Raw genomic sequence first — 13,556 nt, 5'->3', positions numbered from 1 at the left:
AGTGTTCATTAAAATTACATTTAATGTCCATTTCAGATATTAATCGGCTAGATGCAAATTGCTCATTTACTATTAATTAACGACGAGGACATGGTGATATGTAACAAATGAGCCTCCTCTTAAAGCTGATAAAACAGAAACGTCAGTTAGGGGGTTGTGGCATTCTAATTTTGTCACATTTTATTTTGTGTGTTATAGTCTGCGTCTTGTAATGGCATTGAGTACAGGCGGTCCTAAATACGTCTGCTGTGCCCCAAGAGCTGACGACTACATTTCTGTCATCATGCATTGCCTGTATAATTTAGGTTATTTTTTTCCGCTGTATTTTATTTTCATGCTGGTTGTGATTTGGCCCTCTGTTGCGGTAATCAGCATGTGTTAATTATTTAGCTGTTGCCTAATTACAGCAATTTTTGTCTGACACACTTAATTTATGTGACCCCTTGTGGAAAGTAAGGAAGTACAAGTATAACAAGCAGACCACTTGGTCTTTTAGGGATGTCATTGTAGGTTTTTTTCTTCTTCTTACAAGCATCTCTCAACATATTTAAACATTTGTTGACTTTGAACTGCGTAGCGAAATCGGTCGCTGTTTTTCTGAGCTTCTTAGGTGCATTTGATCTGTGGCTGTACCTCTGAAGTGGCTTGCTAAACGCATTCAGACAGTGCCGCCAAAGAGCAGCAGTCACACACAGTTAACCTCAAGAGCTGGAAGTGTTTGTGAGTCAACGAAGCTTTACAAACTCACTGCCAGTGTCTGCTTTTGTCAGAGATAGGCTATAAAGAGTGATTAGGTCGAGCTTAGTGATCTTAAAATTCACAGTAAAGTGAGCTAAAGGTCTCAACGCTCTCGTCTCCTCACCCTGGCTGCAAGGTAAGTGCATTAAAATTGATCGGAAATAACTGGAAGTTATGAGGTTACAAATTTGCATGGCCACTTTAGTCAGTTGAGTGTATTAGTGGAAAGGTTCTGCTACGCGCAGCAGATATAAAAATGGCATGATCAAAGGAATGCTGAAAATAAATTCCAACATGTCCTGTTGGTACTGAAGTGTTTAGTTTTGTCATTTTGTTTGTCTAGCAACTGTACTTCAGTAATGATGAACCAAACTTTTAGATTAGGCTGATAACATTTTAATGACTTGTTGCTCCAGCACCACATTTAAAACACTGTGTGGCCAAATAAAGAGCAGCGTTATGTAGACAAATAACCCAATTAACCATTGTTAGCCTGTAAAGATGATACAAGCATGGATTGATGGGATAACGAAGTTGCTTGTCCGATAGCCTATTATTATTGTTGTGGTCGTCATCGTTTGGTTTGCAGCGCCAGTTACCGCAAATTAACACCGCTCGGTTCGGTCTGAATTAACTTGTGGCAAAACAGAAAAGGCTTTACAACTGTGGTCGATTCTAATTACAATGTTATTGTAACGTCGGCGTACTTTAAAAAGTAATGAAAACAACATCTTTGTGTGCATTCTTGCATGCATGTGTTTGTGTACATGTGTGTGTTGTTTTGAAGCAGACACCTGCACCCAGGATGACTCTGCAGCCTTTAAATCCAGTGAACTGCGAAGGTCTTCTGCAAACCGGTTGTTCTCTTCTACATCTTGATGGTGAAGTTCTCCTATTTGGCCAGAAAGGATGGCCAAAGCGCTCCTGTCCAACAGGCGTATTTGGCGTGCACTTGAAACATGGTGAGCTCAGGTTGAGAGCCATATCTTTCTCCAGTGACTCCCAATACCTTCCTCCCTTGCGCTGTCCTGCTGTTTGCCGCCTTGATCCACACGATGGACTTCCGGAAAGTTATCTCATCCATGGCGGCCGCACCCCCAACAACGACATCTCATCCAGTCTCTATGCACTGAGCATGGATAGTCGTGGCGGCAATCGCAAACTGACCCTGCGGTGTAAAGAGGAAGAATTGGTCGGAGAAGTGCCAGGTGCCAGATATGGTCACACAGTCAGTGTGGTTCAGAGCAGAGGGAAGACTGCCTTCGTAGTTTTTGGTGGAAGGTCCTACATGCCCGCAAAAGAGAGGACCTCAGAGAACTGGAACCGTGTCATTGACTGTCCTCCTCAAGTGTTCTTGTTTGACAGGCAGTTTGGTTGTTGTTCTGCTTATGCTTTTCCAGAGCTGACTGACGGACAGTCTTTCCATGTGGCCCTTGCGAGAGAGGACCATGTTTACATCCTCGGGGGTCACTTTTTGAAATGTGACGGCCGACCACCTCGGCTCTTTTGTCTGCACGTCGAGCTCCTCCAAGGTTGTCCATTATTGTCATGTGAGCTTCTCGATTTTGGTCTATCCATCTCAAGTGCTATCATCACTCGAACAGGCCCCGCTCACAACTATATTATCTTGGGAGGATATCAATCAAAGTCTCAGAAAAGAATGGAGTGCAGCACTGTCATTCTGGATGAGAAGGGGATTCACATAGAACCTCTTGAACCGCCAAAATGGACCCCAGATATCATTCACAGTCAAACTTGGTATGGCGGTGCTGCAGGGGAACAAAGTATGTTGCTAGCTGTGCCAAGTGAGGGCAGATCGTGCCAAACAAATATGCAATACTTTTACCTCGTAAACTTCCAGAAAGTGGAAGACGCCAAAGAAGGCATACAAGCCCAGCAGGTTTGCAGCCAGGAGCTGACAGATTATGACAATTCTACTCCTCTAGAAGAGTCAGACGAGCTCTATTTTGGTCGTGAGCCGCAAGAATTGGATGGGAGTAGTGAAGGTGAAGATAATAGCTACAATGAGAAAGATGAGGAGGATGAGTCACAATCAGGCTACTGGATCAAATGTTGCCATAGTTGCCAGCTGGATCTCAATACATGGGAGCCGTATTACACCACTGAGCTCCAACGACCAGCCATGATCTTTTGCTCCACAGGAGAGGCCGGGCACTGGGTCCACGCTCAGTGCATGGAGCTGTCTGAGACACTGCTCCTAACACTCTCCCAGGGCAACAAAAAATACTTCTGCCTAGATCATGGCGGTCTTCCGATCCAGGGGATGACCCCACCTCAAAAGGTCATGCCACAAACACGTCCCCCTTTAAAAGTGAAACTGAGGAAACCCCAGACAGCTTTCAAGATGTCCAGAACCAAAAAAAGTGTTTTCAGAAGACTTTTTGATTAAGACGTTTCATTGAGGTTGTGAAGTGACAGCCGAGAAAGATCTGTGTTAAATTTGTCTTTGTCACAGAGAGCAGGAGTCACTGTCCATTTTGAAGATGACAGCTGCTTCATGAGCGATGATTAGATGAAGCGCTTGCAGTTTGAAACGCATTTCTGAAACTACAAATTACCTTTTATAACATAACTACAAGAAAATCAGATACATATCAATATGCAACACTTTTTTTCTATAAATGTCTACTATTGTTCAAATTTTCAAACAATCACTTCTACAATATTCCAACTATTAACTATTTTCAGAAAAGGTTTGCGGGCAGTTGTCTTTGGAGGCCCGCCGGCACCAATTTGGTGACCCTTGAAGGAGGGAGTAAAAATAAAAATCGGGTACAGACAAATACAAAACTGAAATATTAAAGTCACTGTACAAATTGAGTGTTAAAGCTAAGAAATCGGTGTCACAGGTGTGTTAATGTCTATCAGTAAGTGTTTTCTTCTGCATTTATGATTATTCCAATAGAAACTATGGAAATGAGACTTTGCCGCTTGTTTTTCTTCGCAGCTTTTTAATGGCCCTTGTGTTGTGTTGTTGTTGTGTAGTTAAGTCAAAATTGTTTCCTTTGGTTCAAACAGAAAATCAATGCGCAAAATGAATTGTGACAAAACAGTTTACGTGTCCTCACAAAAAAAATATTAAAAAATTCAATCGAAACATAAACAAAATCTATTTTGCCTTTAACTTTCTGGAATGATTCAAATAGTAACACCAGAAAATAATCTCAAATGGATGTTAATAATAAATTTACATACATTTGACCCAGCATTGTGTCATGAAACTCAATTTGAATCGTTTTTGTTGACTTTCTAGGAACCCCGGTGTGCAACTTGATTTTGTGTAAAAGGGATCTATGAAATTGAAATCTCACACAGTGTTTTTGATTAGAAATTGTACATTTTCAGTCCTGCTGGTGTTGATGTTGGATCGTAGGATTAACAAATTGGAAGACAGTTTGTTTGCTTGTTTGTTTTTCCAAGTGTTTGCGATTGGCATCGGTAGGTGAATGAGGAATCGGTGTAAAGCAGTGTAAAGGCCGGGGGGGGCAAACTCGTTTTTTGTCACGGGCCACTTTGGAGTTACGTCTTCCCTCGAAGGGCCGTTATGACAATAAAACAAAATAAATGTATAATCGTCTCATTGTATTATTACTGGTACACAACAAACTGATGGATAACTAGTTTTGAAATCACTATAGATTGTTCAATTATTGTTCGAGTGTAATCAGGGTAACAAAATGATTGCTAAATCTCAATGTTATTTATTACACCTGACAATTTGACATTTTGGTAGATATTTTACCAAAAATCATAGAAGTTGACACTCATGATTTGCTTTTGTGGGTTACATAAAATGATGTGGCTGGCCGGATCTGGCCCCCGGGCCTTGACTTAGACACCTGTGACCTAAGGTATAAAAGTGTTCTATTTAAGTGATAGTGTGTATGTTATAAAAAGAAAGAAAATAAAGAAAATGACAACCAAGTGTATAATTTTGAGTTGATTTTCCATGTTTTTCAGATGAACTGAAACATTTCTGCACTGTTGAAAGTACAAAAAAATTGAAAAAAACTGCAGATTACACGTCAAGTGGATTCATTAATATATATGAAAGAAAAATCCAAAGAGTTACTCAATGCATATTATCTAAATCAGAGGTGTCAAACTCAGTTCCTGGAGGGCCGCTGTACCGCATGTTTTTCAAGTCTCACTGTTGCAACGCACCTGATTCAAATGAACAGGTTCAATGTCAGGCTTCCGCAGAGCTTGCTGATGATCTGATCATTTGAATCAGGTGTGGTTCAACAGGGAGACTTGGAAAACTTGAAAGACAGCGGCTCTCCCGGATCTGAGTTTGACACCCATGATCTAAATGGCTTGAAAAGAAACAAAATGAAATCATTTTGACTATCTATGAAAGTGTCCTGTGTCCTGAAGAAAAAAAAGAATATTCAATTAAATATGGTTGAAAGATGTAGTGGAATGGAAAAATAATTACTTGCAAAATTAGTTTTGAATGATGTTGACTTTATTAAAAAAAAGAAAGAGGGGAAAAACCACGTTCAACTGTGAAAACCTGGTGTGCAAACTGACATGTAATTTAGTGGAGAGGGGAAAGAAAAAATGAGGAAAGCTAAGACAGAAATGCTTGTGAATCATCCATCACCGATTTACTTAGAAGTGCAATTTATTTTGGCAAAACACAACTTTGAGACACGCCGTCATAAAATGCATTCTAAAAGATGATGTCTGTTGAGGCCGGTGACAGCCACGTTGTTGTATTGTTGCACTTATGACAGTAAAATGGAATCACACATCCAATAAAATAAGAAAACAAAATTGCTTGCCTCACCCAAAAATGTCAAGGGCAGGAAGAGACAATGCAATCGATCAAAGAAATAAAGTTGCCAACAAACTCAGTTTACACAACGTCCTTCTGTCTTTCTTCCATCTCGGGCCATTGTGATGAAGAAATGTCAAAAGAGGAAAAGTGCAGTTTTGTACCAAGCTAAAGAAAAATCCCTGCTCAAGACTGGGCTTGGTGTTTGGCTGTAAACTGCATTTTTATGATATATGAAAAAGGCCATTAGATGCTTTATTTTATGTGAAGGTGTCGAATAAGCATGATGTATCATCTGAGACGCACAAAATAAGAAAGCTAAAATTCGGTTCAAAGTGACCTGGCATATATTCGGCCCTCAGGGGTGCCAGGATAAAGCAATAAATTAATCTTTTGCAGAGGGCAGTCATGAAACAAAGAGCATTAAACTCTGTGAGTGGGTTTCTCTCCATTCGAAATGGCCACAAATCCACAGATATGGTCAACTTAACACACTTTCCCCACAATGACTTCCACCATTTTCATCTGCTTCTGTAAATATTCACTTGATAAAGTCGTGAAGATGTCACATCCTTGCAATACAATAAACGTAGCTATACTTCACATATTGGAGGGCGGGGAAATTACATTTGTGTTGCAAAATGAGTCTGTGGTTTACCGTCTACATCAATTTACAACCCGTTCCTACACAGTAACCATCCAAACAGCTAAGATACACAATTAACTAGTCCAACAGCCTTAACATCATCCAACATTAATGAACAATAAATGAATGAATAAATAAACTTAAAATTGGCCATTGGTTGCCTGGTTATTACATGAACTACTAAAAACAAATAATTCCACTCATTGACATTTTTTTTTGTAAATAGTGTGTTAGTTAACAACTTGGAACATTAAATAAATCAAAGTTTTAGGGTTAATTTCAAAATCAAAAATCAATGACCTCCTGGGACATACTTTTCCTCTGCTGGGTCAATGGTTGCCTGCAGGGTTTTCACAGAGTACTTATGAGCCTGCATGAACTTCTGTAAGTACTTTGACGTGTAGAGCCAGTGATGTTTCAGGACATCCTCCAGCTCAAAAGCTTTTGACTGACGTGCGTTCATCTTGCGGAAACGCCTGAACAGTTTGTTCGCCGACTCATTCCCCTCACTGGCCCAGGCACCGATAGATCCATCTCGCTCTATTATTTCGGGTACATGGGCCAGGGTCTTGTGCAGGTAGTTGGTTATTTTACCTTTGTAGCGATATTTGAAGGTAGTGGAGATTAGGTCAGCAAAACTCTGGGAGTTAAAGGAGTAGCGGCAAAGTTGGTCAGGACACTCCTTGGCTGGGCAGGTGGAGCGCCACACGGGCTTCATCTGAAGGTACAGCCTCATCAGCTCCCTCAGGGCCTCCCTCCTCTCCACCGAGGGGACCAGCTCACACACCACTTGCACCGCCTCAAGGGTCATTAGCTTACGGGCGTAGTTGCCATTCATCCTCATCACAGGTTTGAGCTTCAGCTTCTGCCTCAGTTCTTTATCTAGGGCTGCCCGCCAGCTGCGTCGTTCCTCCCGGCTGGGGTTTTCCTTTCGGTACACCTCCCCTATTTCGTCCTGGAAAATTTTGTAGAACTCTGTGGCATTTCCAATCTCACAATGCAACGCATCAAGTGTGGAATGGGTTTCTATGAAGGGCTTGGTAGAGACCCCTTTGACTCTGTTCCGCAGTTCTTCTACAGACTCAGAAAATGGGTTGGTTCGCCAGATTTCATAACGTTCCAGGTTCTCCTCATGACTGCGTGTAACGGAGTGGAGCACCATATTTTTAGAGGCCTCCACTCGACTGGAATCACACAGTGTGCAGACGTAAGTGGATCCAGAGGCTTCCAAGCCCTCAAATACACGTACCATCTTTTCATCGTATCCCGACCCTCTAAAGTGGAAGCGAAATGATCGAGGCAGCCCAGCTATGGACAGGATAAGCCTGCTCTCCTTCATCGCGTTACGCTCTGCGACCATGGGCGCCAAGACAGCTGTGAGTGACTCGTGGTCCGCTTCGTCCACAAACATCAGACAAAGGGGCTTACAGGACAATTCTGAGTTTGGCTTTGGCTCAGTGAAGATTGTAACCTCCTGCCTATTACCTTCATCTAGCAATACAGAAATAGACATTATGGTGAAAGAGAAGCGAACAGCTTTCTCAGGAACAACTGGGCCTCCGCCGTGCTTTTCACTGACATCTCCCATGCCGTCACAAGATTCTTTAATCAGAACACTGAAGCCTAGGGTACAGGCACTGTCTTCCATCCCACTCTCTCTCATACCCTCCACTATGTCCTCCTCCAGATCCTTTATTGCTGACACCAGAGCCACATCGTAGCGGAATCGACGTGTGATGGTCTCAGGTGGTGAGTCATCCAAAGTCGAAGTCCAACCAGAGAGCCCATTTATGATCCTGACATTGCAAGATGCAGACATGTTCTTGAGAGCTGGCTGCCATTCAAACTGGTGAAAGCCAGGGAGAAGCTCTTTCTCTGCAGCTCGCAAAGCATGCAAAGGCTGAAAGATTTGCCGGCCGCTGGTGGCTTTGACAGTACGGTACACTTTGTGATACTGGCTGCAGCTCAGGAAGGTGTTGACCCGGATAGCCAAACACACAGCAGGATGCAAGGCAAAGCCTCTGCCTGTAGATAGAGACAAATTAAAAAGTTTCAGTCAAACACAAAATAAAACAGAAACAACAAAGGATGGGAGAAAAGCGCACTAAGATAATAACTCAGGACCAAACTGTGAAGCTCAAACTTCCAAAAGAGCCGGAGAGACGAACTTTTTCTCATTCAAATGTGGTGTCATTCCTACCACAGCACAGCAAGACCGTAAATGTATCTTTGTCCAGAGCACACAAACCTTTGGATAACCAATGTAATATTTCCTTATTTGTAAATGTCATAATGGTCTGCAGGGGGAAACAATGTAGTCTGATTCCAATGGGCCCTTCGCATGAGTTGTTATTGTATATCAAGAGTGGAGTGAAAATAAAAGTCTGACAGTTGGGCAGAAAGAAAGTGAGGGCTGCAAAAATTCAAAAAGGGCCAAGAATGATACTTTAATAGATAGAGATGGACAAGCATGAAAAGAACAGTAAATCTCTCCTCAACAGTGAACTTTTCAACTCATTGTTAATTAAGGAATGAGAGCAGCCCTCAGACTATGGCAGAAATTAGTGAGATCTAATTAATTTGTTTGTGTCTGTGTCGTTCGGTGCGAAGGGGGTGCACAGCGATTGAGCAAGAGACTGATTCATAGCCACTTACCTTGCATTGTGACCTCCAGCTCATCTGCCATTCGGTGTTCATTCGCAGATCTCAGAGCCAGAAGATACAGCGTCAGGCACACTGACTTTAGGTCGCCGCCTTCTTCTTTATCCGCAAACATCCTCACCTGTTTCTTCAGAGACCTCAGTCGATGCTTCTGGGCTCGACGCGTGAGGGATAGCAAGTGTTGGCGAGGCCTTCCTCCTTTATTGGCAACCATGTAGTTGTCAAGCTGTGATGATTGCTGCCGTGCATCCTGTGCTTCATGGCTCATACAGTGAGCTTTAAATGAATCCAGTCTTACATGCTGACCGCAGCCATCTCTTGGGCAGATCAAAAGCAGAGAATGCAGGACGAACAAAAAAGTTTTTGCGGGAGGAATGAGGTCATCGCTGGAACAGGGTAAGTTGCAGGCAGGACAATGAGGCCCTATCAAGTTTTTGTATTTTATAATGCAGCTGCGGCAGAAGAGGTGGCTGCAGGGGGCTTGAACTGGGTCAGAGAGCAGATGGTCACACACCATGCAGGTGAAAGAACGGAGGAAATCAACAGGGAAATTCTCAGACATAAGCTTGCTACTCAAGTGTTGTTTCTGACAGTGTGTGATGGTCCTCATCCAGTGCTTTCTTTGGATACTGGGACTTTTCCATGTCTTAATAAGGGCAGCACCATGAAGGCGGCTGCCAAATGGTCTCAGAACTCGACCTTCACTGCTGACAGTGAGATGGCTGTGCTCCAACCTGGTTCTTTTGACTAAGCTGTGGGCTCTAGAAGGAGCTGTTCTCCTTTTTCTGCCAGTGGTGTGGAATAATTGTTTCTTAGGCAAACACAGGTGGCAGAGAGCACAATGAGGTTTCCACTCAGGGACTTTTGTCTCGGACAAATTGCAAACCCCCCCTCCCCGTATAGCAGTCATCCAGCAGCGATGGCAGAAGGAAAGAGGATGAACAGATTCAGTATCTGTTGTCACGTCCACTTTAAAGACTTTGTGTATGACCTCTGGCCATTTTGTGAATGTGCAGCCCATTTTGCGGAGGGAATTCTTGCTGTCGTTATCCAGAACTGCGTGAACATCATGGATTGGGCCACCGACTTTCCTTAACAGGACTCCACAAAGACGGCACAGACATCTTCAAAAGAAAACATGCATTACTGTTTCGGTCAAAGAGAGATCGAATGTAGAAGATTATCAAGTAAGGTTTCATGTTCACTAATCACCTGAGGTGCTTTATGTGGTTGTCAATTTCTTCGAGCTTCATATCCATGCTCTGATGAGATGGTTCAGCAGTTTCCTTGCTTTTCCCACCAAGACACAATTTGATAACACTCCCTGTAGTCGTACCATTATCAAGGAGTATATTTGGAGCTGTACCAAGGTTAGGTTTAGAGATCCCTGACATGGCTTCCTTCTCACTGGACATAGGGGCCTTCTCAATGGACTTCACTCTAAACAGTTTGAACTTCCACTGAGTGTACTTAGAGTAGGGATGGGAGAGCTCAGCCGGCATGTATGATCTGGGGCCATCTGTCTCCAGGCTTTCCTCTGCCATAATTGGACTTAAGCCTGGGAGAGAAGAAAGGGATGCAATGAGAAGGAAAGTGAGATGTGCATGTATTCAAAATCTCTGGGTGACTAATCTTCACAGACCTCAAAAAAGTATGGGAAGAAAAGTGCAGCAGAGAGACAGATTTAAGGATACAGAAAATGATGTTGGATTTCAATTACTCATTAGTCCCCAGCAAGGGTATTTTAGCTTGGAGCCCTAACCATTGTATGTGATTCTGATAAAACACTTCTTTACATACCCTAAGATCCACTGAAAAAGGTAGTGAATACTGAAGTGCATTGCCAATATACTGAACACATGAAACAAACACTGTGTGATCGACACAACGCCAAGGATCTTCATTTCTCTCATCTCCATTCTTCCTGCTCTAGGAGCCGATGAGACTGTATTTCTTTGACACAGAGCACTTGCTAAATCGCCGCCCCTTATCCCTGCAAGCCTGTCAATCATTTATATTTGTCATTTTCTAAGCTGGAGAGCAAATCCGAGCCCCGGGAGCCATAAACTGGCTTTGTGAAGGCGGAGGGGGGTATTGAAGACATTTATACTTATTTCACAATACATTGATAGTGACTAGAGAGGCAAGGAGGAAAAGAAAACAAGAAGCCACCACACCAAATCGAGATCATAATGAATTATTCCAAATACAACATTGTTCGGTTTGACAGTTAATAATTCAGCAGATAAATGAACATATGGGATGTACAGGAAGGATCAACGATACTGGAAACATGACAGTGTTTATCTTATCCTCGCTAAATTCCATGATCACATCAGACATTAAAGCAAGCTTGTCAAAACAATGTTGAATAATCTGTTAACTATTTAAACCTTACCATATTATACCAATGGCGCTCTTCCAGAAGCATCTCGTGTCTAACCATCTATCAGCATACTCCCGAGAAAGCTCTTTCATTTTAAGAGGCCTTTATTTACTTCTCATGCTGAAGTCTCTTTTGAGACAAACAGCTGAGCCTGTGTACATGAAAGTCAGCTGGGCTCCTACCTTGTTTTTCATTCTCAGCTGGCATCAGTCCCTCTGGGCTCCTCTCTGCGTGAGGGCACAAGGGAAGCCCAGGAGCGATAGGTCTAAACACACTCCTCAATGTGTTTGTTTCTCACAGCTTGAGGCATCTGTTACCGGGAGTCAAAGCTCCATACACGGTAATTGATGCTGTCTTTACCTTTGTGGCTTGCATTTATACTCTTTCCTTGTCAGAATCTCAACAGTCAACCCTCGCCACCTGATGCAAACAGCTGATTTTTTTTTGGGGGGGGGGGGGTACAAGTTCAGAGCCGTAGTGGTTTTCCACATGTGCATAGTTTGAGCTGGCCGTAGTGGTTTTCCACATGTGCATAGTTTGAGCTGCAGACAAAAAAAAATCTACCCCACCAAATAGCACAATGTTTGGTGGGGTAGATGCTCAATTAAAGAATGAGAACAACATGTTGTTTTGTTTTGTCCGCAACTTTCTTGTAATGGCAAAATGAAATGTTATATTTCGTCTCTTTAAGTCCCGAAAATGTGTTGTATATACTGCATTGCAATCAGCAATTTAGACGTGTAACGATTAATTGACGACTAATCATTTCTCAAACTAATTGAGCATTATTTTTGATGTTCAATTAATCATTTAGATAGCTTTTTTTAACTTCCAGTTATGTCCAAAAGCTCTGCATTTCAGCTTCACAGCTGTAAATTTTGGTCCGATGTATGTAGTGCTCCATGAAAGTAGACTGAATAATCAACAGATTAATCGATTATTAAAAGGAATCTTCAATTGCAGTCCTAAGGCAATTCTTACAAAGCGATGTTTAATTCGCAGGGAGAAAATCGGTTGCGGCTGACAAATTTGGTAGAGCACAAAAAAAAAAAAAAACAGCCACAGCATCGAGAAGGTAGCGAGATATCTTGCTGAAGAACTTAGGGTTGTCATTTTAAAATGTCATTTAAATGTCACGTCCCTTTGAAGATGTACCATATTCAGTCTATGACATTCAAATATGCAGCAAAATGTATGTTTTCTGCAATTTACATGTTTGAACTCCGAGGTTCAAATCTCAGCTCAAGTCTTGCTAGCCTGGGGATGGTAGATTGTTGTCCCCATGCTTTCTTGTGTTTTCTCTGGCCACCCCTGGTCCCCCCACCCACACACACACACACACACACCCACACACACACACAGAGGAAAAGAGAGAGAGAAAGAGAGAGAGAGAGTGACATTAGTTCGGAAAATAATTTTATAGGCCTGTCATTAGTTCGGAAGATAATTTTATGGACCTGTCATCCAAAACAAAGCAAATCTCGGCAATCGGGCCCAAGTTTGAATTTCATTTCATGAAACCCTCTGACTGTGGATTCTATGATGCACGGCCACCACTGGCCAACCTTCACTGAGGTGTTGTGCCACCCTGGTCACCTCACTAAAATAATTTCTGGTTACGCCCCAGCATTTACCTCAATTTGGGAATCACTGATGTTGACGATCACCTTAGGTCAGGATCAAGCACCACTAAAATCATCTGGATGGCTCTGTAAGTGGATATGATTAGTGTGTGTGTGTGTGGGTGTGTGTGTGGGTGTGTGTGTGTGTGTGTGTGTGAGTGTGTGTGTGTGTGTGTGTGTGTGTGTGTGTGTGTGTGTGTGTGTGCGTGTGTATGTGTGTGTGCGTGCGTGTGTGTGCGTGTGTGTGTGTGTGTGAGAAAGCATAATAAGTGCAGAATAATTCGTGTTTTGGGTTGATCTTGTGCAGGAAAGTAAAAGGCAAGCTTTTTAGACAAAGCAAGATACCATCATTTGAAAAGCTGGACTGTTATTACATTTTATGACCAAGAAAAAGACTATGGGGACGTTTTCGGCAGATTTGTTTGTTGGGAAGACAACAACACAATTTGATACAATACAAAAATTTGTCCCAGATTCCCCCTCGAATCATTTCTTTAGGGTTTGTTTATATAAAACATCGAAGAGAAGAGAATGGTATATGAGAGGAATGGCATTGACAAGGGATATAGGAGTGATCTTGTATGAAGGAGTTGCAAAGGATAGCAGGCTTAGTTCAGAGTAAAAAAAAACGTCAGAGCTTTGGGTTGATTGCAGGCTGTGACAAGGAAAGGGGCGCAGAGATCAAGCCTTCCAAATACAACT

At 42.4% G+C, this 13,556-nt stretch overlaps 2 protein-coding genes across 2 annotated transcripts; one reads left to right on the top strand and one right to left on the bottom strand.

Annotated features, from left to right (window-relative positions):
• Positions 1–642: 642 nt before the first annotated feature.
• rag2 (recombination activating gene 2) lies at positions 643–4,674 on the top strand. Its single transcript, XM_052060091.1, has 2 exons — positions 643–874; positions 1,529–4,674. Exon 2 carries the CDS (start codon positions 1,544–1,546, stop codon positions 3,146–3,148), a length of 1,605 nt encoding a protein of 534 aa, XP_051916051.1. The 5' UTR covers positions 643–874; positions 1,529–1,543; the 3' UTR covers positions 3,149–4,674.
• A 177-nt stretch (positions 4,675–4,851) lies between these two features.
• rag1 (recombination activating 1) lies at positions 4,852–11,560 on the bottom strand. Its single transcript, XM_052060033.1, is given in 5 exon segments — positions 4,852–6,504; positions 6,506–8,210; positions 8,841–9,970; positions 10,059–10,404; positions 11,415–11,560. Coding segments are annotated over 5 exon segments (3,240 nt in total). The 5' UTR covers positions 11,440–11,560; the 3' UTR covers positions 4,852–6,470.
• Positions 11,561–13,556: the final 1,996 nt, after the last annotated feature.

The sequence above is a fragment of the Hippocampus zosterae genome, chromosome 3 (assembly GCF_025434085.1).
Source record: "Hippocampus zosterae strain Florida chromosome 3, ASM2543408v3, whole genome shotgun sequence".
Lineage (NCBI taxonomy): Eukaryota > Metazoa > Chordata > Actinopteri > Syngnathiformes > Syngnathidae > Hippocampus > Hippocampus zosterae.
This window is presented reverse-complemented; position numbering and strand designations above follow the sequence as displayed.

Excerpts from the sequence above, each read along its gene's own strand:
- rag2 (XM_052060091.1), top strand. The coding sequence starts at position 1,544 with ATGACTCTGCAGCCTTTAAATCCAGTGAACTGCGAAGGTCTTCTGCAA.